This window comes from Cucurbita maxima, unplaced genomic scaffold, assembly GCF_002738345.1.
Source record: "Cucurbita maxima cultivar Rimu unplaced genomic scaffold, Cmax_1.0 Cma_Scf00014, whole genome shotgun sequence".
In the NCBI taxonomy this organism is placed as follows: Eukaryota; Viridiplantae; Streptophyta; class Magnoliopsida; order Cucurbitales; family Cucurbitaceae; genus Cucurbita; species Cucurbita maxima.
The window spans coordinates 3,226,224-3,253,605 of record NW_019272030.1 but is presented as its reverse complement, the minus strand read 5'-3'; the positions used below and the strand labels follow the sequence as shown (position 1 = coordinate 3,253,605).

At 33.4% G+C, this 27,382-nt stretch overlaps 4 protein-coding genes across 5 annotated transcripts; 2 read left to right on the top strand and 2 right to left on the bottom strand.

Moving 5' to 3' along the window:
* Window positions 1-479: 479 nt before the first annotated feature.
* On the top strand, window positions 480-15,394 carry LOC111489130 (regulator of nonsense transcripts UPF2-like). The gene is made up of 18 exons (XM_023137182.1): window positions 480-722; window positions 1,921-1,986; window positions 2,138-2,225; window positions 3,671-3,873; window positions 4,839-5,180; window positions 5,455-5,559; window positions 5,884-6,011; window positions 6,709-6,885; window positions 7,231-7,312; window positions 8,353-8,637; window positions 8,741-8,938; window positions 9,029-9,130; window positions 9,735-9,986; window positions 10,069-10,287; window positions 11,117-11,287; window positions 13,317-13,502; window positions 13,898-14,368; window positions 14,455-15,394. The coding sequence occupies exons 2-18, from the start codon at window positions 1,924-1,926 to the stop codon at window positions 14,956-14,958; spliced, it is 3,576 nt and encodes a 1,191-aa protein (XP_022992950.1). The 5' UTR covers window positions 480-722; window positions 1,921-1,923; the 3' UTR covers window positions 14,959-15,394.
* Window positions 15,395-16,849: 1,455 nt separating this feature from the next.
* Window positions 16,850-21,047, top strand: LOC111489651. The gene is made up of 9 exons (XM_023137970.1): window positions 16,850-17,008; window positions 18,188-18,325; window positions 18,403-18,588; window positions 18,685-18,909; window positions 19,198-19,229; window positions 19,311-19,406; window positions 19,628-19,790; window positions 19,925-20,493; window positions 20,576-21,047. Exons 1-9 carry the CDS (start codon window positions 16,939-16,941, stop codon window positions 20,918-20,920), a joined length of 1,824 nt encoding a protein of 607 aa, XP_022993738.1. The 5' UTR covers window positions 16,850-16,938; the 3' UTR covers window positions 20,921-21,047.
* LOC111489652 (40S ribosomal protein S23) lies at window positions 20,939-23,071 on the bottom strand. 2 transcript variants are annotated; one of them, XM_023137971.1, is made up of 5 exons: window positions 23,016-23,071; window positions 22,131-22,286; window positions 21,932-22,058; window positions 21,182-21,315; window positions 20,939-21,051 (listed from the first exon to the last, which is right to left on the bottom strand). In XM_023137971.1, exons 1-5 carry the CDS (start codon window positions 23,018-23,020, stop codon window positions 20,976-20,978), a joined length of 498 nt encoding a protein of 165 aa, XP_022993739.1. In that variant the 5' UTR covers window positions 23,021-23,071; the 3' UTR covers window positions 20,939-20,975. The 2 variants fall into 2 exon arrangements, with proteins under 2 accessions (XP_022993739.1, XP_022993740.1); XM_023137972.1 differs by having other exon boundaries at window positions 21,035-21,315.
* A 1,401-nt stretch (window positions 23,072-24,472) lies between these two features.
* On the bottom strand, window positions 24,473-25,364 carry LOC111489400 (LOB domain-containing protein 1-like). Its single transcript, XM_023137591.1, has 2 exons — window positions 25,197-25,364; window positions 24,473-24,829 (listed from the first exon to the last, which is right to left on the bottom strand). Exons 1-2 carry the CDS (start codon window positions 25,350-25,352, stop codon window positions 24,473-24,475), a joined length of 513 nt encoding a protein of 170 aa, XP_022993359.1. The 5' UTR covers window positions 25,353-25,364.
* Between the last annotated feature and the right edge of the window lie 2,018 nt (window positions 25,365-27,382).

The window sequence follows — 27,382 nt, the reverse complement described above, 5'->3', positions numbered from 1 at the left end:
AATATATTGATGAAATACGAATAACTCTAAGTGGTAATCCCCCTAAAATTTATTATAATGAAACATTATTCGGGCATGAATTGAAATATATTTTGATAATTTCAACAACATTTTCTTCGCATATTTGTTGGAGTATAGCATATGATTCATGTCTCTTAGTTTATATCAAAATTTTATCACATTATTTAGTATAAAACATTAAACAACATTGAGTATATGAAAAAATTATCATGTAATTCTTTATACATTAATAGAAAACGCTAAACAATATTGATAAATGCCACTATTTATTTAATTACTAGTTATTTTAAAGTAAGCTGTTCCACTTATTAAAATATATAATTTTAATCGGTATAATTATTTATTTTATTTGAAAAAAAAAAGGAAAAAAAAGCAAGTCATCTCGTGGGCCCGGATCCAAACCAAAGCCCAAAAAGCGATGTAAAACATGGTCCAACAAAGTGGTATAAAATGTGGCCCAACCACTCTCCGCGCGCGTGTTCTTCAATCCCTCGTTTCGGTACTCAGTTCCACAATTCACACCGTCTCTCCGTCTGTGCTCCACTGCCGACGATCACTTTCTCTCCATTTGCCGGCGGAACTGTTAGTGCCTAAACTGCTGCTGCTGCTGCTAAACCCTAATTTTCCACTCTTTTACCGTCGCGGTCTTTTCTCTCTCATGTGAGCATCATCATTCGTATCGCCAGCAGAATAATTCAACGGTACGTGGTTCTTATTCGCTTTCTTTCTGAAAGAGGCTAGGTTTTGATCATGGATTAGCTTACCATTTCGTTGTTGGACATTTTTTTTTTCGATTACGGTTTTGGATGACAGAAATGTCGTTGAATTTTTTCGTTTCTTCGTGGGGTAATTTTGAATGCATCGTTCGTATGGGATTATTGCTGTATTGATCAAGAGCATACGTCCTCTGTTTGACTTAATTAAAATTTTAAGCCTTGGTCTTTTGAACCCTTTGCAATCTCAATCCTCACCTTCGGCTCTCCTCTTCATTCTCACTCTCTGCCAATCTCTATTCTTTATCGGATAGCAAAATCTTATAATCCCCGAGAATCGCCACTCCCTGCCCCGACTTCTCCTGGATCGTCCCTCTACTTTAATCTCATTTACTCGGGCCGTTTACTTTCAAGGTTTAAATGTTTTTTTTTTTTAAAAGAATATTTTGCAAGCTAAGGTTTGCTCAACTTGAAGGATGAATTAAAAAAAAAAAAAAAAAAGTCATTCATTCATTATTACTATTTGTATTTGCTGAATCTTTCCTTCTCTCTCACAGTTAAAAAACGCTGTTTAAATCTAAAAAAATAGTGTTTATCAATCCATATCCACTTTCTTCTAGCTTCAGCATTCGATAAAAACCATTTTCTTATCAAGTAATCAATTTAGATTTCATCGAGAAATAACTAGAAAGCCTTACGAAAATGTTTGCTTGGGGTTCCTTATTCTCTTGAGTTGCCCATGTGGCTCAAACTACGGCGTATTGGGTTCTACTCCACTGCAAATCTTCACTTTCCCTGAGCATCCTGGTGTAACTTTAATTATATAATCTGGCTACGAGCCATTATTGTCTACCCTTCTATCGTTGTCTTCCTCTCGTGTAAGCACCATCATTTCTACCATCCAAGGACTTGGTGGGGTGGGGTTGGGTTGGGGGAAAAATTAAAACTGCCCATGTTGGTGAATTATGATAATTATGTGATTTACCTTTCAATTTATGCACTCCATTTTTCTTGTTCAACTCACTCTAAACGTGTTCTTTCAATTGGCCATGCTTTATTATATGTCAGTAAATCCTTTCTATCAAAAAGTATTTGTCATTAAGAACCGAGCAGTTGGCAGATTTATATATCAAGTAACTTGTAAAGTGGTAGTTATCTTTATATCTATTAGTTTATTGCAACACAGGACATGGACCATCATGAAGATGATGGCCGCTCAGTGAGTGAAAGTCAGCCCAAGAGGGATGATGAGGTAAGATTGATGTACAAGTTTAATTGTTCTCATTTAGTTCTATTAGCTTTTTATTTATTCCATTCATTTACATTGCAACTGCCTCATAAGTAATTGGATATTGTGGTATTTATGGTTTGTAACTTCATCCTCACAACTCTGCTACTTGTAGGAAACTGCTGCTCGCCAGGAAGAAATTAAAAAGTCATTTGAAGCTAAAATGGCTCTACGACAAAGTAATCTGAATCCAGAGAGGCCTGGTTAGTGAATTATCTTTAGCATTTTTTTTATGATCATGTTATTATTTGAGTTAGATGGTAATTCTAAATTTTTACTTCACGAATGAAGTGTTTAATATCATGGCTTCAAGTGAACTGAATTGAGAGTCGATCGCCCATCCTAGAGCTCCTTTTGTAGGCTTCACCACCCCTTCATGAATGAGGGCAGGATTATTCCAGAAAATTGAAGGTTTTGTGACCTCTGCCATTGAATTTATGGTATTTTCCAATTTGACAATGGTGAAAGTGTACCTTTGTTAATGGTCTCATGAGGCTATTCAAGAGCCTTGTTGTAGTTGGTGATGTTGGTTTAATGGTGCTTCTGATGATGAAACTTAATGGTTTCGGCATTGTTGAATGGCTCAAGAGTCATAAGGGAGATTGGGCAAGGAGAAAGTCTGCAGCCACAAAAATGTCCAGACCCTAACGCTTAAGAAATTGTTGATGTTAGGTTTTTCCTGCTAAGAATCCAAAGTTGCATTGTCAATAATCTCTCTCTCTCTCTCTCTCTCTAATTGACCACAACATTGATCAACTTCAGCCGTCTCATGTGTTATTGCTAGTTTCTTGATGATTAAAAGGCATGCTGAACACATACTTTATCAATAAGACGGCTCTTGAGCCTCAATCACTTTGGGCTCATCCTTGTTGACAGTTTTGTGTGGGTAAGGTAAAACTTGGGTAGAAGTGGATGAAATGAATAAAGGGGTGGAGTTAAAATTTCTATCTTGCTTGATGGAATATTTAAGGGGTGAATCATTGAAGATAGGCTTGTCGAAGTGCTTGGTAGATTATTGACTGTGGAATTCTTGGGGACGTGTCCTTAAGAATCAACCTTCTATTTTAGTTTGAAGGATTTAGTGGTGGCTCTTTTGTTGGGAAGGGACATATTACCGTGGAGGAATAGCTACCAACTTTATAGAACTTTGGGACATATCGTAACTTTATCTGCCATTTGGTGGTTGTGATAAAAACTCTTCGTAATGATACCCCTCGCTGATCATTACGAAGACCAACTCAAAGGAGTTTTTTTATTTTTGTAGGTTTGGACTTTGGAGGATGCCTTTGCTTCCCTCATTGTACTTCCTTTTTTGTTTTTTCATCTCACTTTGTCCTTCCATTTTTGGTAACGGAACTAATTTTATAGTAAGCATAAGTTGCTCTTTCTACTTTAGAAGAGACATTGTTCAGTTAATTCAACATTTTGTCTGGTGGAGAACGGTTTTCCTTGCGCTACTTGAATTTGAGGCAATGATTTTAATGCCTTTGTAAACGTTTGCTGACAATCTGTAATTTTCCTTTTTAATTAATGACACCTTTGAGGAAAGTTCACCAAATTACATATGTAAGTTAATTTCATTTGACACATATTTGACACATTTTTCCCCATGTACATCCCATTTGTTAACGTTTGTTTTTGCCTGCAGACTCTGGATTCCTTAGAACGTTGGATTCTAGTATTAAACGCAACACAACTATTATTAAAAAGTTAAAGCAGATAAATGACGAACAACGAGAAGGGCTGATGGACGAGTTGCGTAATGTAAATATGAGTAAATTTGTTAGTGAAGCTGTTTCTGCCATATGTGATGCCAAGCTTAGAGCTTCTGATATTCAAGCAGCTGTTCAGGTAACCTCCTTTCAGTTCTTTTGTTTTCTAGGTCAATTTTTTTTGTTGTCATTGGGTGGAGTGCAATAGAAACTTAGTCACTTCAAATGTCTTGAACAAAAGGGTTCTCTACTAATATCGTGTCATATTTTTGTTATGTCCCTTCCTCCAATCGATTAATATATTTTTCTTCATTTTACATTGGTATTTTACCTTTTAGGCATATAGTTGACTTAGTTGATAAGAAATGAGGATGGAAGTCATGTTTCTTAGCTGTGCTATGGAATATTAATTTGGAGACAATTATTGAGTGCTGAACGTAGGGATTAAACTCTTGGGAGGGATCATGGTCTGATGCTTCAGCAACCCCATATTTCTTGTTGTAAATTTGACACCTCTGTTTTTTTTCTTTTTTCTTTTTTTTGTTAAAATTACAAATTATCTTTCAAAACTACAAATTTAATGAACTTTTGAATTTTTTTAATTTACGAGTCTACTAGACACAAAATTGAAAGTTTAGGGACGTTTTAGGCACTTCGAAAAGCCTCTCTTTGTTCTTTCATTCATCTGAGTTAAAGTGACTTTCTCATAAAAATTAATGATTTACTTAACCAAGTTAATGGTGGGCATAAGTGACCAAGTCCTTTTGTAATTATTCTCTTGGTTTGGTCTTTTAAGACTCGACCTCATTTTATTTTACTTCTTTTGGTTGGGGGCAGTTTGGCTTGTATGCCCTTTTGTATTCTTCCATTTTTTTTTCTTTCAAAGTTCATTTTCATAAAAAAGAAGAAGAAGAAGAAGAAAAGAAAAAGATTCATAGGAACAAATTAATCTGTTTAGAACATAGATTTATGAGATTATTTTTATAGTTTGATAACCACATTTTCACACGCTGAACAACAGAAACAATAGTAAAAGTTCAGGCACTAATCTAGATCTGATGTGTTTCTCTTTTCCCTTCACCACCGTCAAAAAAAAAAAAAAAGATCTGTTCGCTTCTTCACCAAAGGTACAAAGACTTCTCACCGTGCCTGATTCAAGGGCTTTTAAAAGTATTCTTTCCTGGAAAGTCTGGGGATGAGTTGGATGCTGATAGGAACTTGAAGGCCATGAAGAAGCGCAGCACTCTCAAACTTCTCTTGGAACTTTTTTTTGTTGGAGTTGTAGAAGACAGTGCAATTTTCAATAATATTATTAAGGATCTTACAAGTATCGAACATTTGAGGGATCGGGATACTACCCTAACAAACTTGACTCTCCTTGCTAGCTTTGCTCGGCAAGGGAGAATCCTCTTGGGTCTACCGCCTACTGGACAAGATCATGAGGAGGTACACAATTTTTTTCTCAATTTCTACATACCCTGGCACTGTTCATGTAACCTTTTTATATGTTTCGTTTTTTTCCACTTCTTTTCAACTATTTTTAATTAGTTTATGCTTCTCATCTATAATGGATTTCCATGTCAGGCAGTTACTAGTTACATGTTACAACTTGCCATGTGATTGTACTGTTGACTTTTTTCTTGCTCTCCATGAATTTATGAAAATTTCTCCTCCCCAGGCATGCTTTACTCTTAACTTACTGGGTAACGTTCTATTACAGTTTTTTAAGAGCCTCAATATTACTGCCGACCAAAAGAAATTCTTCAGGAAGGCATTTCATACATATTATGATGCAGCAGCAGAATTGCTTCAGTCTGAACATACAGTAAGAGATTCACTATCGTCTCTAGAGCTACTTATTTGATTTATCATTCACTCTCCTCTCCTCTCCTCTCTTGTTTTCCCCCTTCCAAGCTTAAATTCAAAGTTAAGACTCATGTTTTGGTTGTTTAACGTTAATTCATTAGGATGTGTTTTTATTTTATAAATTTTTTGGCCATTATGTTAACAAAATAATCATACTTTCTTTTCCATGAATATTTTGTACTTGCAATATTTTTATGGGTAACTAACTTTCATCATTATGAATGAAAGAATATATATTACAATTGTAATAATTGTTTGCTCATCCCATTTTTTTAAATGGCAGTCACTTCGCCAAATGGAGCAGGAAAACGCTAAGCTCTTGAATGCAAAAGGAGAGCTTAATGATGAAAATGTCTCTTCATATGAGAAGTTACGAAAATCTTATGACCATTTATACCGAAATGTCTCATCGTAAGTTGCACTCTGAAGCTCATTGTACAAGGAATTTAATAATCTTTTGGTAACTTGATGGATATATGGTATGTATATTTCTTAATGTTGTACACGTCAAAGTCTAACATTTACTGCAAATTTTTTGAATAGGAAAAAAATTCATTGATTTATGAAATTTACAGACGGGAGAAAATCCATCAAACTGAAGTTGCAAAAAACATTTATTTCACATTTTGCTAATAAATTCTTTATTGCATCTTCTGCGTTGAATTGAAACTTTGTTTAAATTTCATCTAATTGATAAACGTTCATTCTTAATGACTCGCTCCTTGTTTAATGAATACTGATTTAGTTCTTATAATTTATTCCTTGGCATCCTTGTAGTATTCTGCTGAAGCAGTTTTTTATTTGATGTAATCTGGATGTATTTCTAATGCAAATATGATTAAATTTATCCTTAAAAGACGGGTATTGCACATAACATTGAGATCAAAGGTTATTGAGTTGCATTAGAGAAATTTAAGTTTTCTTCTACTAAGAGGACATGGATGGAGTCGAAAATTGCTTGAAGAAAAAGAAGATGGGTAGTCAATTTCATCGTGTAAAGAAAATAAGAATATGTGATAAAAATATTATATTTTGTGCTCATCATAAAGTAAAATAGATTCTATGAACTATTTTTCATTGGCTATTTATGGAATTCTACGTTACACAGCTTAGCAGAAGCAGTTGATATGCAACCCCCAGTGATGCCAGAGGATGGCCACACAACCAGGGTTTCTGCAGGGGAAGATGTTTCATCACCTGCTGCTGGAAAAGATTCATCTGTGCTTGAAGCCATTTGGGATGATGAAGACACCCGGGCTTTCTATGAATGCTTACCAGATCTCAGGTTTGGCCTGGTCAAACTATATAATTTGCTGAGATCGTTTGGGGGAAATTTGTTTTGCATCTATCTTAAAGTAGATTTCTATGGTTTGCCTAGAATTAAAGATACTTTTGGACACATACATGCAAGCATGTTCTATATATGCACATACTCGTTTTTCAATAATAACAATAAAAAATAACTTTTAGATCATGCTCATGTATGTTGTGATTGCAAGTCTCTGTAATGTTTTCTTATCGGGTAGTCCATTGTGTCCTTACAAGAACTATATTTGTTGGTATATATATATATATATATATATATATATTTGATAAGAATATTAGTTGGTATATTGGATGAACTTCTCAGGGCATTTGTTCCAGCAGTACTATTGGGAGAAGCGGAGCCTAAAGCAAATGAGCAATCTGCTAAACCAGCAGAAAATCTGGCTGTAATTTCTCATGCCTGCAATATTTTCTTTAGAACTTAAAAATTTCGTAAACTGTTTTATAATATACTCTCTACTCTGTCACTCCTCCCATGCCTGGTCCTATTTAAACTTATCACAGGTTTTACTTCTCTCCCTTGCTGTGTAGGATGGGCGTACATGATCTTTTTGGTCATAATTTAAAATTAATCAAGTCTAAGTTGGGTTTTAAATGATCTTTACTTTAGTAGAACATTGGATTTATTTTCTTAGTATTCAGATGAGATTTCAATTAGTATTCAAATAAACTAAGTTGATAATGTCGAGAATTCTGTAGTTTAGCAATGTATCAAATATGAATTTGAACACAATAATTTGTATTAAAATGAATATTATAAATTGTTCTTAGTTTTGCTTATTTTAATTTTAATACAATCTAATTTAGGATATTAACTTAGTTTTACAAACTGAAGTTACTTTTTGTATTTTTAGCCCTACAATATATATTTATATTCATCCCAGTATATATGTTTTTCCTAGTACCTTTTTTCAGTAGTTTGGTATTGGTGAAAATAAAATAATTTAGAAAATAGTCCTTGGTTATTTTTCTAAATGTACCAATGATTTATAGTAATTGATAGCTTAAGTTTTTGTTTATTAACATCGTCTTAAAGTGGTGTAATGTTAAAAGTATTGATTCCTTAGAAGAAAAAAATTGAACTGTTAAGTGTGAAGTTTCAAGTGTAAAGTTTTAACTATTACATTACTATATTTTTTCTATTTTACTTGAAACTTATTGAATTGTTTTTAGTGTATTGTTTTTATTTTATTCGAGTGGACTATGGATATTAAATAACGTGTTATGAATATTAAATATAAGATTTTAATAACTACGAGAATTTGATATGTTTGTGATTTATGAATGGAGGAGTGAACAAAATGGTCCAAAAACAAATTATCAAGTATTCTCCCTTTAAAATATAAAGATTTGATCCTTTGTGGTCCTTATTAGCCTATTCCATGAAGATGTCTTTTTTGCTGAAGAATTTGAATGTCTTTTATAGGAATCTGAAGCAGACCAAGGTCAGCAAACTTCTCTAGAGGCCGTTGAGATTTCTACGGATTCTTTGCTAGAGGATGGAAAAATTAATGAAAAAGGGAAGGACAAAGAAGAAAAAGATAAAGAAAAGAATAAGGATACAGACAAGGAGAAGGGGAAAGAAAAAGACGCAGATAGAAAGATGGAAAATGAAAAAGAAAAACTTAAAAATATTGAAGGAACTAATTTGGATGCTTTGTTGCAGAGGCTCCCTGGCTGTGTCAGCCGTGACCTTATTGATCAGTTGACTGTAATTTCTTCTCTTTTCCCCAGCTTAATTGTGTCTTTTTTATAGATAATGAAGGCTGGATCTTCGTTAAGAATTTGATGTTAATATTCTTGTATAATTGCAGGTAGAGTTTTGTTATTTGAATTCCAAGGCTAACCGGAAGAAGCTTGTTCGAGCTTTGTTTAATGTACCTAGGACGTCTTTGGAGTTACTGCCTTACTACTCACGCTTGGTCGCGACATTGTCAACTTGTATGAAGGATGTATCTGTCATTCTCCTCCAGATGTTAGAGGAGGAGTTCAACTTTTTATTGAACAAAAAGGTCTCATTTTAGTTCATAAAACTTTTGTATGAATGGAGTTGTCCTTTATCTTGTATTAATTTCTTTACTGTTTTTTTTTTTTCCGAACAGGACCAAATGAACATTGAAACGAAGATAAAAAATATTAGGTTTATTGGAGAGCTCTGCAAGTTCAAAATTGCTTCAGCTGGCCTTGTTTTTAGCTGTTTGAAGGTATGAGCGGAGTAGACACCTGTTGATGTTTATTCTTTCCTTCATTATGTTTTATTGTTCTATGTATTTTGAAATCATATATTTGTCACATACGTGCCAGAGTTTCTCATGTTTGGCATATGGCGTCAAATTTCTTTGAGTATCGGCATTATTTTGTTTATTTAAGAAGTTTTTTTTTGCTTTTAATTGATTGTTCCAATCACTTTGGGTGATATTCAACCAATTACCTCATTTTCATTACCTTTATTTCTTTTGTTTGGGGGTAAGAGAATTTTATTGATAAGATGAAATTACAAAGGGGAATCACCTAGCCCCCAGCTAAGGAAGATTACAAAGAGCTCTGCATAGAGAGAGGTATTCAATTGTGATTGTTGAAAATAGTACGAAATTTTCCCAAGCAAGTGCTGAAAATTAGTGTTGCAAACAATCAAAGGTTTACTTTGTTGTTGAAGACTCTTATTTATTTCTTGTCATAAAGCCATAACAAAGCTGTAACTGCGAGCTGAACGAGAAATTATGCTAGTTATGAAAGAGAAATTGATGTTCTTGTTGTGGTTGGAAAATGATGGTTAATTGATGAGCATATTTGATCTCATTTTGGCAGGCATGTTTAGATGATTTCACTCACCACAACATTGATGTTGCTTGTAATCTTCTTGAGACCTGTGGACGTTTTCTTTATCGGTCTCCTGAAACTACAGTTCGGATGGCTAACATGTTGGAGATATTGATGCGCTTGAAAAATGTAAAAAATTTGGATCCCCGGCATAGCACCCTGGTAGAAAATGCATACTATCTTTGCAAGCCTCCAGAGAGATCTGCACGGGTGTCAAAAGTTCGTCCACCATTGCATCAGGTATGAGATGCATACGATGTTCGCTAATCTTTCCCTATGTACAGTTGGTTCGTATGTTGTATTTACTCGTTGTTTTGTGCAGTATATTAGAAAGTTACTCTTCTCAGATCTGGACAAGTCTGCCATTGAGAATGTGTTAAGGCAACTTCGGAAACTTCCATGGAGCGAATGTGAGCAATACCTTTTAAAATGTTTTATGAAAGTTCACAAAGGGAAGTATGGCCAGATTCACTTGATTGCTTCTCTAACGTCTGGTTTGAGTCGATACCATGACGAGTTCTCAGTTGCTGTTGTTGATGAGGTATGTTCAGTTCATTGAAAACAAACTTAAATTGGGATTCGTCAGTCTACTAGATAAGATCATTACCTACAGATCGGGCTTTATTGGCTTTATTTCATATGACTTTACCTTTTTAGGCATATGAAGGAGTGTTCAGTATACTTTTAACCGTGTAAAGATGCTTTCCTGTGATTAGAAACAAATGATTTATCAGTAGTAGTATTACATATTTTTAATTTTGCTGCAACTCTCAAGTACTTTTGAACTATGTAGAACAGAAAAAACACATTAAAGTGCTTTTTAGAGAAGAAAATAACTATTTGCTTTTTAATGGGTTTTGACTCATATGTTTATCAATTATCATTAATCTCTCTGTATCACGACACTTTCTACTCACCAGTAGTCTTTCTAGATTTTTTTTTTTTTTTTTTTTTTTTTTTTTTTTAATAAGAGACAATTTTATTGATGATTGAAATTTACAAAAGGATATGTTGTTTACATAAGACCTTCCCTTCCTAGCATACTCTTTTTCTCATTTGATTATCAAATCAGTTTGTTGGTTTGTAAAAAATGTATTACAATTTTAATCACGTCCTCTTTAATTTGTCAGTTTGAAAAGTATATTTTAGTCATTCGTAAGTCTTTATAAATAGAGGCACGAGATATTTTAATAATAGTAGATACAGGTAGCGATATGTTAAAGTTCGGTTTTTTGAAATTCATAATGTGGAAGTTATTTTATACTACATGATGAATGCATTCTGCATATTTGACCAGGTTCTCTTGTTTATATCTTGATTTATCTATTTTATTCATTTTGGTGGTTGTTATTTATCTCTATTATTTCTAGGTATTGGAAGAAATTAGGCTTGGACTCGAAGTAAATGATTATGGGATGCAGCAAAAGCGCATTGCCCATATGCGGTTTTTGGGGGAGTTGTACAACTATGAACTTGTAGATTCATCTGTTGTTTTTGATACCCTTTATTTGATTCTTGTTTTTGGGCATGGCACATCAGAGGTATGGAATTATTTTGTCTGTTTTTTTTTTTTGTTTTTATAATTTTTATAATTATTACTATTTACCTTGATACATCAAGATTTTTAATCAGTAGGCTTTGTTAATGTTGTTTATCTCTGCTAATGTCTCACCTAAATTTTTTTCTTGTGCATGCGTGCGTGTTTTATGTTTTCAGTTTTTATGTTGCATTCTTTGTACAGTAGAGTCAACGGTGCTTAAAATTGTTGAATCTTCACTACTGATATTTTCTTTTTCTTTTGATAATATAACATAAAAATAGTTTATAGAGACCAATGTTTTAAGCATTCAATGGGGATTTCTTTTGGGCTACCGCTGGCACCGAGGATGTAGTAATTTAATCAAGTTGGAAAGTATAGTTTCTGATTACAAAAGTGGTGGCAGACTTGGCCTCGGCAACTTCAAAGATTAAAAAAAATGTAGGTCTTTTCATACATGTGGGTTTGGAGATTTCCACGAGAAAGAGATTTCATATTTCTGTTGGTACTCTTGTGATAGACCTCAAATCACAAAGGTATAAATGTAAGTGGGTGTGGAAAGAGAGAACCGTGTGAGAGGTCGTTTACATGTAGGTGTCGGGCCTATCGAGTTTAGTGCGTGTTGAGGCCTTGAGGGAGAATGGAGGCATATAGGTAAGGTTTGTTGTGGAGAAAGGGATCTTTTTGGGATGTAATTGTTAGTGTATGGAAGTATGAAATGCGAGAAGATTTCTGAGATTCTTTTTGGCAGTAAGATTCTTATTAGAGATTTGGCTTCCCTTCTTTTTTTGGGAAATGTTTCTAGTTTCTTATTGAAAAAAGTACTTTTTTATTGGAGAATCGCGTCTTTGTTTTAAGTGCCTTGCATTGCCTTTTTAAGCCTGGCATGGATAAAAATACCTTACATTGGCTTTTTAAGCCTGGCATAGTATTATATTTGTGCCGGTAAGTCGGGTGTTGGTGGCCTTCTTCAAGACTCTTCAAGAACATAGATCTGTGTGTATATCTGAATAATTGTTCTCTATGAACCTTCAAGCTTAGTGATGGTTGGTTTTACTACTCCTTTGAGTGTCTATTGAGCTGACCGAGGGCTTCCCTTTCATTACTTTCACGATGAGGGAATTGCGTCCTCATCCGCAAAGTGGTGGAACCCATGCTTGAGTCAAAGAGAAAGTTTGTGCACCTCTCTCCAAAAGATACAATTCAGTATCAGAATTGGCTGAAGGAGAGTGAAGCGGTAGCAACTCTCCTAGCGCAGCCCACGGGGAAGCCTCTTCTTTCTAGTCTACATTGAGTGCGTTATAGGAAGAAATCTCAAAAGATTTTGACACGTTGGCACCAAAAGAAGAGGTAGTTATAGATTTCCCATCAGTTTCACTCACAATGCAGCAGTCAGAGATGGATATCGAAAGAGAGCACCTTTGTAGCGTGTCTTAAGTATTAAGGCTCGAGTGGCCTACCTCCCAAAGAAAGAACTTCACCTTTTTGGGATATTTTCCATCTGAGTTGGTCACATAGAGATTTCTACAGCCCAAATCACCCATTGAAGATAAAACCATTCCTCTCTAAATTCCAGCACCAAATGTCAAAAGATTCATTAAGGTTGGCCATAGCAAGAACATGTGAGAGAATTATTCCTCATATCAGCCACAGAACCATCAGCCTTTAGTGTAATAGCAATAGGGGATGGAAAATGGTCTCTTAAAGCCACATGCCAATCCAAACATCAGACCAGAAGCTAGTATCCGAAGAGATCGTTTGCTTGATGATCTGGTTGTCATTTTATCAAATTAAAATTGGCTTCTTTAATTCATTTTTATGCTTGCTAGCTGGGGCAGTAAAATATTAAGGAGTCGAGCCTAATAGGATTTGCAATCTGTTAATTTCCAATGAATGAACTAGAACAAACTTATGTTAAAAGGCTTGTGGAGGATACCTAGTCTTGGTTTATGGAGTACAAGTTTGTTTCATGGTGCTTGGCTAAATGAATGCTTTGTTTCAAGGCTAATATGGATGATTTTTGTTGCTTTTAGCAAGATGTATTGGATCCACCGGAGGACACTTTCCGCATAAGGATGGTTATCACTCTTCTTCAAACCTGTGGTCACTACTTTGATCGAGGATCTTCAAAGAGGAAACTTGATCGGTTTTTTATACACTTCCAGAAATATATTCTCAGCAAAGGCGCGCTTCCGTTGGATGTTGAGTTTGACTTACAGGTCGGTTGTTTACCTTGTTAGTTTACTTGCTAAATATTTTTCGAATGTATGTCATTGTAAGATAACAGCTGATGTTAAGTTCATAGTTTTCATCCTTGTTTTGTTATGGAAATGGTTCTATCTCCAAACCTACACTTGTATTCAAGTGTCTAACAAACTCTATCATGCTAACAAGTGCCCGAAATTCTTAGGCTCATTGAAACGTGTTCTATAATATTTGCATATTATTCGTGTAAGTTTATTTAATGGTCACTAGTGTGATTGAAGTTTTTGTGATCTTTGTCAATTTGATGAATCTTTAAGAAGTGGGAGAATGTATAGATTTTTGCTGAATACTTCCTAATGCATCTTCATTTATTTTGTCTTCCTTGATTCTGATGAAGTTGCCTTTACAGGATTTATTTGCGGAATTGCAACCAAACATGACCAGATACTCATCCATTGAAGAGATAAATGCTGCTTTTGTAGAACTCGACGAGCATGAACGTTCTGTCTCGAATGTCAAGCCCAATACTGAGAAACACCTCGATGCCAAAAAGCCTAGCAGAGCAACTTCCAATACCACCTCAGCTAATGGAAGGGACACGGTGAATGGCTCCAAGGAAAATGGTGCAGCTCATGAAGACGGTGTTGATAGTGACAGTGATACAGGAAGTGGCACTATTGAGGCAGAGGGACATGGTGATGAAGAGTCGGACTTGGAGAATCATGAAGATGGATGTGACACTGAGGATGACGAAGATGATGAAGAAGCGGGTGGGCCTGCTTCTGATGAGGACGATGAGGTTCACGTGAGGCCAAAAGTGGCTGAGGTAGACCCCAGAGAAGAAGCCAATTTCGAGCAGGAGCTCAGGGCTGTCATGCAGGCAAGATTTCTGTGATCACTTACTGTACATTTTATTAATTTTTACAAATTTATCGATGCCGTACATAAGGTTATTTCCGAATGCAGGAGAGTATGGACCAGCGCAGGCAAGAGCTACGTGGCCGACCAACATTGAATATGATGATACCAATGAATTTATTCGAGGGATCGACAAGGGACCACCATGGAAGGGGGGCTGGGGGAGAAAGTGGGGATGAGGCATTGGAAGAGGATGCTGGGGGAAGCAAGGAGGTTCAGGTGAAAGTTCTTGTGAAGCGTGGGAACAAGCAGCAAACCAAGAAGATGTACATCCCTCGTGATAGTGCACTTTTACAGAGCACTAAACAGAAGGAAGCAGAGGAGCTAGAAGAGAAGCAAGATATTAAGAGGTTAATCTTGGAGTACAATGACCGTGAAGAGGAAGAACTTAATGGATTAGGCTCCCAAACAATGAATTGGATGCAAACAGGGAACAATAGAGCCCCTACTCGGGGCAACAACTGGGACGCCTCTGGCGGGAGGAGCGGTGGGTCGCATCATCCCCATCATCGGTATCCTGGCGGCGGCGTGCATTATAGTCGAAAGAAGTGAGCTTAGTTCATCATAAGTTCCCTCCCTGATAGTTGAAGTCAACCACAGCAGGCTTCGGAAGTATGTGAGTTTGCCTCGAACATTTTAATTTACCGCTCCTCAGTCTGTTACAAGAGTTATTTCGTCACAATATTTTGTCAACGGTCGCCGACATACATACAGATCTCAACAGTTTAATCTCTGAGTCGAGCTTTCTTCCATGCTAGAACATGGAGAATGAAGGAACCATAGACGATGACGACAAAATCCGTGTGGAAAATTTCACCCATTTTGAGCAAGTTGGTTGGTAAGTCGTGATAAAATGAAGGAGGCTTTCGGTTTTGTATATCGCGCAGTGTCGATCCCTATCTACTTTTAGAGCAATTGTGTTTGTTATTGCATGAAAAGAATGATTTGTTTGAATCTAGAAGTTGTATGACAATTAAAAGAATAACTGTGTTTGTCATTTTGGTCATTTTATTTGAAATTGTATAAATTTTAAATTTAGTCCCTATTTCTACTTTAGTGCTGATTTTTCAAAAATGGAGAAGTAATCACATTGTAATTGTTATTATTTTTTAATGAAAGATGATAGAAAATAAAATTAAATAAAATAATACTTCAACCAATTTTACCCTTTAGTGTATTTTTGCTTGAAATACATTTAAAACTCTATCTCCATTTTACCCTTGTCCATTATTAACTTACATTTTTTATCTTTTAATTTAAATATTAATAGTTAATTATTCCTCTTGATTTCCAGCTCAGAATTTAAAAATTAGCACAATTTTCCCGAAAAATGCACAGTTATTATAGTTATTTTAAAACAACTAGAAATATGAAAAGTCCAAAATATTTTGAATTTATTGATTTCAATGTAATTTTTATTTTTATTTTTTCAAATTTTTACGACATATGAAGTTGGCGTATTTTTGTCAATGCAATTAGGGGTTCGAGAGGCTATTAAAAGTTGTTCGAATCTTTGGGCTAAAATATATATTCTCAACTAAAAAAATTTATTATTTTAATTTTCAAAAAAACATTTCTAAAAAATAAATAATTACTCTCTAATGTTATATATCTAAACAAACGGCCTCTACAACTTTGTATAATTTGAAAATACTAACATTTTAAAATTTAAATAATCAGTTACAAGAGAAGAGATTATAATTGAATATTAAATACCCTGAGATTTCTGTACATTTAATGCATTTCCATATTTGTAATTCAATCACATAACCATTCATAGCTATTAATTATTTTATATTTTTTTAAAAAAATTTAAATATAATCCGCCAAAGTTAGCTTTCTTGTTTAATTTTTTTTGATAAAATACATCTAGTTTTTGAAATTTAAAACATTTAAAAATTAAATAATTTTTGTCCTTAAAATTTTAGTAATTTTTTATTCGACTAATTAGAAACCATTTTCGGGCTACTTAAAAATTAATTTCTATCTTTGAATAAATTTAAATTAAATTAAAATCTTGATATATTTTTTTTTAATTGAAAAAAATGTTCCATGTATGCGATTTTGGCAGACTGTGCTTTCTGTTCATATAATTCATACAGCTCTAGTTACTCGTTGAGTCGGTTCAATGATTCTATACAAATTATAAAGTTGTAAGTTGGTACCCAAAATTTTATATATTTTTAAAAGTTTGAAAATTAAATTTGGAATTTGTTATAAAAAAAAAAATTATTCTCCAAAATCATAATATGTGGGGACCACCCTAAATATTTGCATTTTAATACAAAAATTAAACTTCTAATTTAACCTAACAAAAATGTTTTGATTTGGACTAAAAATTATATGTATTAATAATAATTCAAATATTCAATTGCCCGCTCCCGCTTCTACGATAACTGCAGCCGTTTCACCATTTCCACAATTATTAGTTTTTGTAAACATTTCCTTAACAATCATAATCTGCGTCTCCAAAGTTCAAAAAATTCTCTCCCTCTTCCATTTCCCTCGGAATCCCTCGCCAATAGATGATTCATGATGAATGAAAAGATTGAATCCGTCGTTATGTCCTCTGAAAACGGATTTCAAGATTCTCAAGTCTTAGGTACTTCGCTTTCGATTCTCTGCTCTTTGCTTTCTAGTTTGATTCGTTTATTTCTCTTCCGCATTTACTACTGTCGCTGTGTTTAAACTTTTTAATATCGGAGAAGCATGATTTTGATTCTTTCTTTTCTCGTTCTTCATTTCTTAACATTTTGAGTCGTGCGATTGTCTGTAATCTCGTTTTTGTGTTATCACTTTTGATGAATAGTGAATTTTTTCACTCTGCAGTTTTTTTTTGCGTACTCGGATTCTTATACGATAACTACATGTGGATAATTCTGTCGCATTTTCTGAAATTTCATCTTCTCTTACCTAATTGTTATTGAATTTTGATTACTATACATTGACTTGGATGAAAGAGATGCTAGATTCTTGAATTAATTTTCGTATTGATTATGAGGAGGTTTGCAAGCTTTTCAATCTTGCTACTGTGAACATTTCTTCTGTGTTCGATCGTTTCCATGCCGAGCTTCGTCATGTCAAGGGGAAGGTTGATTGGAATTTCTGCTATATTCTCTTAAAATTACGATGAATACATGGAAACTCGATTCCTTACATATCGTCTGGAATTTCATCTTTTCTTTTGTCTTAATTCTTCGAGAGTTTCAATTTTTGTACATCGTAATTTGATTAGATGCTTGAATTTTGAAATGACTTTTTATTGATTATGATGTGGCCTAATCTTCTCAATGTTGCTTCCGTGCAAGTTCTTGTTTGCGATCGTTTAATGACGAGCTCCATTATGTCATGTGATGATTGTTCTGAAATTTCCATTTTATTCTCATAAAAAAAAAAAAAAAAATACGATGAATACATGAAACCTCTGAATCTGTGCATATAGCGTCTTAATGATTATAGAACTTTTTACTTTTATACATCGTACTTTTATTGATTAGATGCGGTTTACTAGCTTTTTTAGTTTCGTGCGCAATCGTTGCAATGCTTAGCTTCCTTATGCCAGGGTATGATCGTTTTACTGCCAGTAGAAGAGTACTATGTTCAATCTAATTGTTTCTTTGTTATGGTTTTCTTTTTCCTGAGAGTAACTTTTTTGTGATGGTTGGTTTTAATGATAGCTGATGAAAGCTAATCCTCTGTAGTATAAGGTTTCAGGCACAAGTAAAATCCTTGAATACTTTTTGCATGCTTGGCTATTTTCTGATTGAATCGTATTTGACAGCAAGCTCGAACATCCGGAGGAAGGTTGATGTTCTTCATGGGCGCGAAAATGGAGATTCCAAGGAACAGGTACTGCCGGATTCCAAGTGCAATGCGCGCATGAGTCTTGCCTGGGATAGCGCCTTCTTTACTAGTCCAGGTACGGCTTCTATAAAATTTACTCAAGTCTACATTTTCTATGCAAGCCTATAGTTGATTGACTACATTCATTGACAGGAGTACTGGAACCCGAGGAACTATTTACGACCTTGAATTCAAGGAATTATGACAATGTGGTTGACATACTGGGGAGCGAAGAACATCTTTTATTATCTTCTCAATCACTAGAACCAGACACTAATAACGAAAATTACAACTTCCGTAAGAGCTTAGCTTGGGATAATGGATTTTTCACCAGTGAAGGTATGCTTTAAACTATTCCCAATAGTATATGCCGTTTGGTTATTCAAAAAATGGATGGCTCAATCTGTTCGAACAAATGTTCTTTCTATATTTCAGGAGTTTTGAACCCTTTTGAATTGGCCATTGTTAACAACGGTTTACAGAAATCTGAAAGCCATTTGCTTCCTGTTATTGAGGATGAAGTTTGGAGGTCTATGGAGTCCAACAGTACCTTAGATAGCGAAGGCTCCTCATTAACTAGACTTGAGATGGATCTTTTTGAAGACATCAGAGCATCGATTCCCAAACTAAATGCTTCAAGGTTTGAACAGGGAAGAACAGGTAATGGAATCTGTAGCTCAACCTTTGACAGGATTTCTTAAATATTAAATAACATGCCTATCTTCAATATTAGATATATCATCTAGAAGCTTCTTGGAGTTTCTATAAATCTATATTAAATTTCATAAAGGGTGTTTATATTTACACCAATAGAGCATGAAATTTAATTAAAACCCAAAAACTAACAGAAGTCCATGAAACGTCCCAGAAAATTCTTCCATTCTTTTAAACCAATTTGAGACAAACTGCCATTATGTTCATCTGGGTTTTTATTTCCCTTCATTACAGATTCCGCCAAACCGGATGGTTCTCGAACTGTGGTAATTTCTTGCCTCCATCATAATTATTTATTCATTAATCCATCTTAGTTCCCCAAATAATACTTTGCATTAATATTTCAGATGAAGGACGTGCCAACTTGCAGAAGGCATAGTGTTCATCATAAGCATGGATCAAAGAAGATGATTGGACAGATGCCAAAGTCACCAAAAATACAGGTACGTTCAGGTTTGGGTGATTGGTAGATCATAACACACGTCAATAAAGAATTTTGCTCGTGTAAAATCCTAATCTGTTAAAGCTTCCTTCTTATTTCCACTCGAAAGAGCAGAGTTTGCAGCTAATATGATAAGCCTGAATTTTGAAAGCTTTAGATTTGCAGCTACGCCACAAAATTAAGAACCTCTAAATTGTACTGACGAGTGCATATCTCTTTTAGCTGAAACATATGGGTGAAAGTAGGGAACATTATTCATCTTCTTCCCTCAAACCATTCAAGGTCTCAGAGAAGACAAGCTTCGTTTCAAAAAGTTCAACTAAAATTGCTTCCTTGGGCGAAAAGCATGTCAAACTGGGATGCAGGTCTGGGGTTTCAGCTTCGGGTACGCCTCAATTCAATCAATTGAACTCATAAAAAAAGTTCAGGTTTCTTCACTGAAATGAAATTCATAAATTCAATCAATAATGTAACTCATACAAAGTTCGTTCTTTTTTTTTTTTTTTTTTTTGTTAACAGTAGAAGGTTTTGGCAAGTTAAAGAAACCATGTTTAAGGGACTCGTTCAGTGCCATCCATGGCTCCACCCAGTCACTTAGATCATCTCTGCCACATTTTACAACATCTAAAAAACTCACCCGCCGTCCTCCATCTGAGGTAACCATTCGAAAATCACCTCCAGTTTTGAGAAGAAATGTCAACTCCCGAATTTCGAACATATTCACTGCCGGTTCTGCTTCGACAACTCCATTGATGAAGACGAGAGCAAGCAAGACGGAAGTGGAAAGTTCTTGCCAGTCCACACCAACATCCTCATGGTATGGATCACCAGCAAGCTCAATTGAGGAATGGCCTTTAGAGACCACTTCAACAGCTCAAAGATGTACCAACAGATCCAAGCGAAGTCCATATTCCAGTCTTAATAAAAGTCCTCTTATAGATAAAGAGAATCGACATGAAACATCAGTGAATCGACGCCATAGAAAAGACCTTAAAGAAGATGGCAATACTGATGCTTCGAGAATATTAAAAGAAGTAAAACCTTCCGGCCTGCGAATGCCGTCACCAAAACTTGGCTATTTTGATCGGGTCAGTTCATTCCTAAAAGCTCCATTTTTTACTTAAAAGGTTCTTGTTCTTTTGCTGACATTGAATCCCCTTTTATGAACAGGAAACTATGTTGCGGTTAGCCACCATTGTTGACACTAAGCAGGAAGTTCATACTCGATGTACTGAGCTTCAATCTCCTCCTAGAACCCGACCACGGCCCGAGATTCGAAACGATAAAAATGGAGGATCACCAGTGTGTGTCGCCTCCACAAAAGGCAACAGAAGTTCGACAGTTGCGTCATATAACAGGATTGTCCAATGTAATCAATCTATGAAAACCAAGAAGATCATCTCGCGGTACGCTGAATTAGACGACAAGGAAAATGAGGTAAGTTTTGTGGATCCACAAATTGAGGGTTTAGCCATGCAGGTTAACTCCATTCGCCTAAACAACCGCGTGAATTGAATTAATGCAAGATAGTTAGTTATACATCATTGAAGTCGATTTCCATCAATTTTTATCACATTTTGTTATTGTCCATTGAAGCTGTTTGAAGAAGAATCAATAGCATCGTCGAGATGATTCTAATCAACCCCCTGTATACTGTCATGCATAAGCGTTCAAATTAAAAAAATTAAGAGTATATCAAAATTTGATGGATGATTTGAATTTAAATTAAATTAAGAGTACACAAAAATCAGTGATTGGCGAAGGCGTTTCTAGGACCTTGGCTTCTCTTTCTTCTCTTTGAAGAGAGCCAAAAGTGAAACTCCAGAAACTTTCACCACTTTGAACCTAACACCAGGAATATCTCCCACAGCATGACCCTTACGTCCAAATCCCGCTATCAACACCTCGTCCTGTAAAATTAATCATGCTTAAATTCAAATATAATTTACAAAACAATATTAATTTAAAGTTATTTATATATACAAGTATAATTTTTAATTATAAAAATCAGATATATGATTTATTTATGCAAGTACAATTTTCAAGTTTTAAAATTATATTTATTTATTTATTTATGCAAATACAATTTTCAAGTTTTATTCAAGTACCAAAAAGAAAAGTTTAAAAGAGAAATTTAGAGAAATTTTAAAAAGTTCAAGATCAGAAATGTGACGAACATTAGAGTAAATTTTGGAAATAGACATAGGGACCTATCATTATAATAATATTACTAAAATTCTCTACCTTGTGTTAAATTTGTCACGTCATTCCACCTTAATTTTTTGGTTAGTCAACAAATGTTCAAATTAACTCGATCATCGTAATTAAAATGTATCATTTGAAACCTTAAGAACTAAATTGACACCAACTCTAAACCTTAGGAAACCTTGTGCAAAACCCTTGTTTACTAACAGTTTACTAGTTTTTAAAATTTGGCTTTGAATTAAAAATTAGAAAGCAAAGAAAGTCAACAATAGACATAAACATTACTAAAATTCACTGCACAAGCAAACTAGATTAACTTACATTTTCCTCGATGTAATTGAGGCAGCCATCGTTAGGTACAAAAGCAGCAATCTTCTTCCCGTTTTTAATCAGTTGAACACGAGCACATTTTCTAATAGCAGAATTTGGCTGCTTGGCTTCAATTCCACTGCATTAGAAAATTCAAGACTAATAAATATTAATAACACATCGACAATAGCATAAGCATCGATAGCCTTACATTTTTTCGAGTACAATTCCTTTTGCATGAGATGACCCTGCAAAAGGCTTTTTCCACTCATTACCAAGATGGGATTTCTTATATGACTTATCTGCCCATCTCTGCCTTCTACGGTGGGACTTCAACTTACGTCCAGCTCCCATTCCTCGAGTCTTCCTGCAAGATTAGCAAACAAAATAAATACAACTAATGTTACATAATCCAACCAACTAAAAGAAAGCACATATGAAACAAAACTTCAGTCATTACCAAAGGAGTTGGGAATTATACTAACTAATAAGGAGTGGATAAACTCGTAGAATGTGTACAATTAAAGAGTAAATCAGTTTTGTTAAGAATGTATCCTTCAAGAATTTGAATGGAGCTAAAGCTCCTTGCTATTTGTGAAGAATGGAGTAATCTAAATGTTAAGATTGGGGGAATGTATATGAAATTTAACGAGGATGAAGAATCTATGTTTAGTTCTCCTCTACACTTCGTATATGAATTTTAAACCAAGACATTTCAATTGACGAGAGACATTAAACGAATGCCTCGATTCCACTTTTGAGTTAAAAAAAAAAAAACAGTAGTCCTCGAAACATCGTTTCTCCTAGTGTATAATTTCCAGATTAATATCCAAACAAACAGCCAGATTAAAATCAAAGATCCGAACGAAATGACGCCTTCAGAGTTGTTCAAAGTAGCACCACTTCCGTTTGATTATTCATGAAGATTCAACAAACAATATGAACACACAAAAAATACAAACAAACGAGGCTCCTAGCAAGCAGTCAAAGAGCAGACAGAACGATTTCAACTTCCTCGAGAAAACATAATTGGATGAAGACGAAGAAGAGAAACGCCACGGAAGAAAGATGATGCAGATAATAGATAAATTCGTACCCCATGATGGCTGATCACGACGCTGCAACTTCTTCAAGAAACGCTTAATTAACTCAAACCCTAAAGAAAGTGGAATTGCGGGACGGACAGTTTATATATACCGCCTCCTGGTGAAGGGATTTCTGTACACTGCATAATTACGTAATTACCCTTCCCAGTTCAAGATTAGCTATTAGCAATTTAGCATCTCTATAAGCCTTATTACGTAATTACTCCATTTATTACTTCATTTAATGTTTTTTTTAATCGAAATTTTAAATTTAAAAAATTATATTAAACAGTATATTATATTTTTTTGTTTATAAAATAATATTAAATATATTATAATACTTTATTATATTTTTGTTAATAAAATAGTTTTGAATTTAATATAATATTTTTATATTTTTTAATATATATAAAGAAAAAAAATCGTTGAAATTTTCGCCCCAATCTCTACAAAAAATAAATCGAGAATTTAGTGGGGAATGAAGAATAACCATTTTTGAACTCTCGTTTCATCAAACGTCATGTAAAAACCTATGAATAAGAATGTACATGACCTCGGATGAGCGATGTCATAACAAAATTTAAAGACAATCATATTTTTATCATTATTATGTTCGAGCTTTTCGATTCAATGGTATGAAACAATCCTCTTAGCTCTCTTATTATTGATGAACGGTCCACGACACACCACAAAAAATTTAATTCGAAATAAAAAATATAACATTTTTTAAATTATTATTCAATATAAAATTTTTATAGACTAATTTATATAAATATTAAATTTTATTAAAGGAAAAAAACTTACAATTTTTCCTAAAAATAAATTGTCCTCTAAAAATGAATTTTTATAATAAGAACCCTCCATTTTTTTATATGATTTTTACAACGAATAAGTGAAATAAAAACTAAAAATATATTTTGAAATAAATTTATGAAATAATAAACTTGTTTTTAATTATAGTTATTGTTTGAAAATGTTCTTTTTGTGGAATTTTCGAATTACATAAATACATGAAAATTCTCCTAAAATGAATTTGCTTTTAATAATAAAATAATTGATTAATAAAAAATAAACACGAAGATAGATAAAAAGACAAAAAAGTCTAACTCAGTCTTGGCAAAGAATTAAGAATTCAAATCTACGAACAGTAACAACTCAAGCTCATTGCTAATGTCACAGTTTTAAAACACTTTTACTGGGTAGAGGTTTTCACCCTCTTTAAAAAATGTTTCGTTCTCCTCTTCAACCTATTTGAAATTTCACAATCGACAACCACATCATTTAGGTGGGCAGATAATCATTCTTTCATTTTGATTGATTTCATTGGATATTAACAAGATAGCTTGCAACCATAGAATTTCGACGAAAAATATATTCTTTTATACCTTCATGGTCAGAGAACCGCTCCAGCTCTAGCTCTAGCTCCAGCTCCGTATATGAATTATGGATTAACTTGATTGGAACACTATTAGAACGATGATGAAGTCCATGAGGAGTCCCAAACAATATTGGAAGATTTGTAATTATGTGGAATACTGTTTAAATCAGTAAATGGAAAGTGGTCTTGGCGCAAGACTGGGACTTCTCGACCTTCCACTTGAACTTGACTTGTTTCCGTGCATATTAGGGCTAACAAATTTGCATTTTGAGCTTGCATCTTGTGAACCTCAGCCTTAGCCAGGGCTAGTTGCGCTTGGAGCTCGCTCACTTGATTTTGCAGCTGAAAGATTGAACCAGTGCAACCATAGACCGGGTCTCGAATCCTAGCGTTCGCTTCATATACTAAACTGCTCGTAGCATCTGCTCTCTGGTTCCCTGGAAGTTCCTGCATTCATATCCGTAACCATACGAATCCGTAAGAAAAAAAAAAAAAAACTACCTTATAAATTTGACTAGACATCAATATTTACTCTAATTTCATTATTTCGAGGATTTATCTTATTTTAATTAAAAATAATGATATATTTCTCAAACTTTACTAATTTTAATAAAAATTAAATATTACTAAACTAGTTTAGCATCGAAATAATAATTTTGTTAAACATAAACTTTAAAGTGTTTTTTACTAAAATTTGATTAATTTTATATATTTTATCTTGCTAATGAAATTAAAAAGAATGGTATAAAAATTGTTAGAAGAAAGTTAACTAATTTAGGAATAATCATGAGTTTATAATCAACGGAACATTTACCTGCAGAAACTTAATTACGTTGCTGGCTCCAAATATTCTATGCACAGCGGCGAACTTGAGTGGCTCAGTGGGAGGAAAATAAGGCGCTAAAACACACTCATCGACGCATCTTCGGCGAAGGATCTTACAGGCGGCGCAAGGGCTGAGAACTACCATCGGCGGCAGTGGCGGAGATTGCATAGTTTGCTGTATAGCCTCGAGTAAACAACGAAAGAGACTGAATACAAATGGCGAAACCCGTTCATATATATATAGTTGGAAGCTTGGGCTCTTCCTCCTTGACTTACTAAAAACTCCGAATTATTTTTGACACGTTCTTTAATTATTTTTATTTATTGGTATGTCACTATATAATATATATATATATGTGATAATTTTATTAAATAATCATTTTATTATATTTTGTCAATAATTTTTTAAAATTAAGATGTTAGAAAATTTAAAAAATAAATTTTATAGACTAAAATAATATATTGAAAAATCAGTTTAAAATATAAATATATGGGCGTTGTTGACTTTGGGAGAGTTTCATACAATTTTGGGAATTTAAAGTATTTTTAAATAATATATTACCAATGAAGTGAGCATATTTGACTTGAATTAAGAGTAGTGTAAGAACCCACCTTTCTTAAATTTATATTAAATTAAAACTCATTTTATTCGGATAGATTCTAAATAAATTATGTATTTATTTGATAATTATTTATTTTTTAACTTTTTTTTTTCTAATTAAATTTATAAACACTTAGAAATATGGATTTCTAGTTTATAATCTATATTTTAGAGTTTTGGAAACTTAAAAATTATTTTTTAATTACTAAGTTTAATAAATTTATTTAAATTTTTAATTTTATATGTGAATTTTAAAAATTAATTAATTGATTAGATGTGAAAATAAATTTGGTATGAGATTATAAACTGTCAATTTAATTTTATTAATTAGAAATATATAAATAAATTATATTCGTCAAACTTTAAGTATAAAATGTTTATTGAAGAATTTATTAGGTGAAAATTTAAAGGTTTATCAACAAATATATATATATATATATATATATATATTTTAATGGTTTAAATAAACAATTAAAATATTTGATAATTAAATTCTAAATAAAAACATCCATAATAGAAACAAAAAGAATTATCGGAATAATAAATGCTTTGCTAGTACTTTGATGTTTCAATTTATTTTTCAGGACGATCATATATTTTTTTATAATTATTTTTACACAAATTGTTAATTAAAGCAAGCAGTTTTCCTTTAAATCGAACGTTTAAATTCCCGACTTCACATTTAATTAATTGAAAAAAGAAAATTAGAAGGGAAAAGACACAAAGATCTAAAAATGTGAAAGGAAGAAAGGGAGTCTGTCATGACTCACATTTTCTCTACACTCCAAATTTCAACGTAGATTTGATCGCTTTACCCTTTATTCGTGTCGATCAAGTTTGTCTAGACCAAAACAATTGGAGAGTCTATAATACGACAAAAATGATTTATTGACTAATAATATTCCTTCAATTAATTTGCAAATATGTGGAATATACAGTGATTAAAATAATTCCTCCTCCAATTTCCTTCCCTGCCTAATTTTTCCACCGGGTAGACTTCCTTATAAACTCATGACCATTCACTATGTGAGACTCACTCCTAATAACGCTCAACACTCTTTTGTTATATATCTATTACCATAAATTTATTTCTGATTCTTCAAAATAATAATAATAATAATTAAATTTCAGTTTTATAATGTGATTTTTTTAAAAAAAATCGTTAGCATTTCAAATATTTTCATCAAAAGGAGTAAAAATTATTATAAATAAACTTATAAAAAAAAAGCAGAAAATTAAAAAATAAAATAGTTATCAATCTCCAAATTCTCTCTTGAATTCATGTTATACAAGTTCTAAATTTTATTTATTTATTTTGTATCCAATTAAATTACTAGCATATTTACTTCAAAATTTTTGGAATAACAAAAGTATATGTGATTACATCAAAGAATATTTAATATATTTTTTATAGTAAAGAATAAATGATTAATTTGGATCTCATTTGATTTCTTTTTTAAATTAAGGGTAGAAAACAATATTTTTATTTTTAAATATCTTTTAATTTTGAGTTAAAAATAATATGAAAATTAGGGTAAATAAAGCGTATAAAAAAAAAAAAAAAAAAAAAAAGC

Excerpts from the sequence above, each read along its gene's own strand:
- LOC111489400 (XM_023137591.1), bottom strand. The coding sequence starts at position 25,352 with ATGGTAGTTCTCAGCCCTTGCGCCGCCTGTAAGATCCTTCGCCGAAGA. Across the intron at positions 24,830-25,196 it reads ACGTAATTAAGTTTCTGCAG|GAACTTCCAGGGAACCAGAG; the intron begins GTAAATGTTCCG and ends ATATGAATGCAG.
- LOC111489130 (XM_023137182.1), top strand. The coding sequence starts at position 1,924 with ATGGACCATCATGAAGATGATGGCCGCTCAGTGAGTGAAAGTCAGCCC. Across the intron at positions 5,560-5,883 it reads TGCTTCAGTCTGAACATACA|TCACTTCGCCAAATGGAGCA; the intron begins GTAAGAGATTCA and ends TTTAAATGGCAG. Across the intron at positions 8,939-9,028 it reads ACTTTTTATTGAACAAAAAG|GACCAAATGAACATTGAAAC; the intron begins GTCTCATTTTAG and ends TTTTCCGAACAG.
- LOC111489651 (XM_023137970.1), top strand. The coding sequence starts at position 16,939 with ATGATGAATGAAAAGATTGAATCCGTCGTTATGTCCTCTGAAAACGGA. Across the intron at positions 19,407-19,627 it reads CAAAGTCACCAAAAATACAG|CTGAAACATATGGGTGAAAG; the intron begins GTACGTTCAGGT and ends TATCTCTTTTAG. Across the intron at positions 20,494-20,575 it reads AACTTGGCTATTTTGATCGG|GAAACTATGTTGCGGTTAGC; the intron begins GTCAGTTCATTC and ends TTTTATGAACAG.
- LOC111489652 (XM_023137971.1), bottom strand. Across the intron at positions 22,059-22,130 it reads GGAATTGTACTCGAAAAAAT|TGGAATTGAAGCCAAGCAGC; the intron begins GTAAGGCTATCG and ends TTTCTAATGCAG. Across the intron at positions 21,316-21,931 it reads TCAATTACATCGAGGAAAAT|GACGAGGTGTTGATAGCGGG; the intron begins GTAAGTTAATCT and ends TTAATTTTACAG.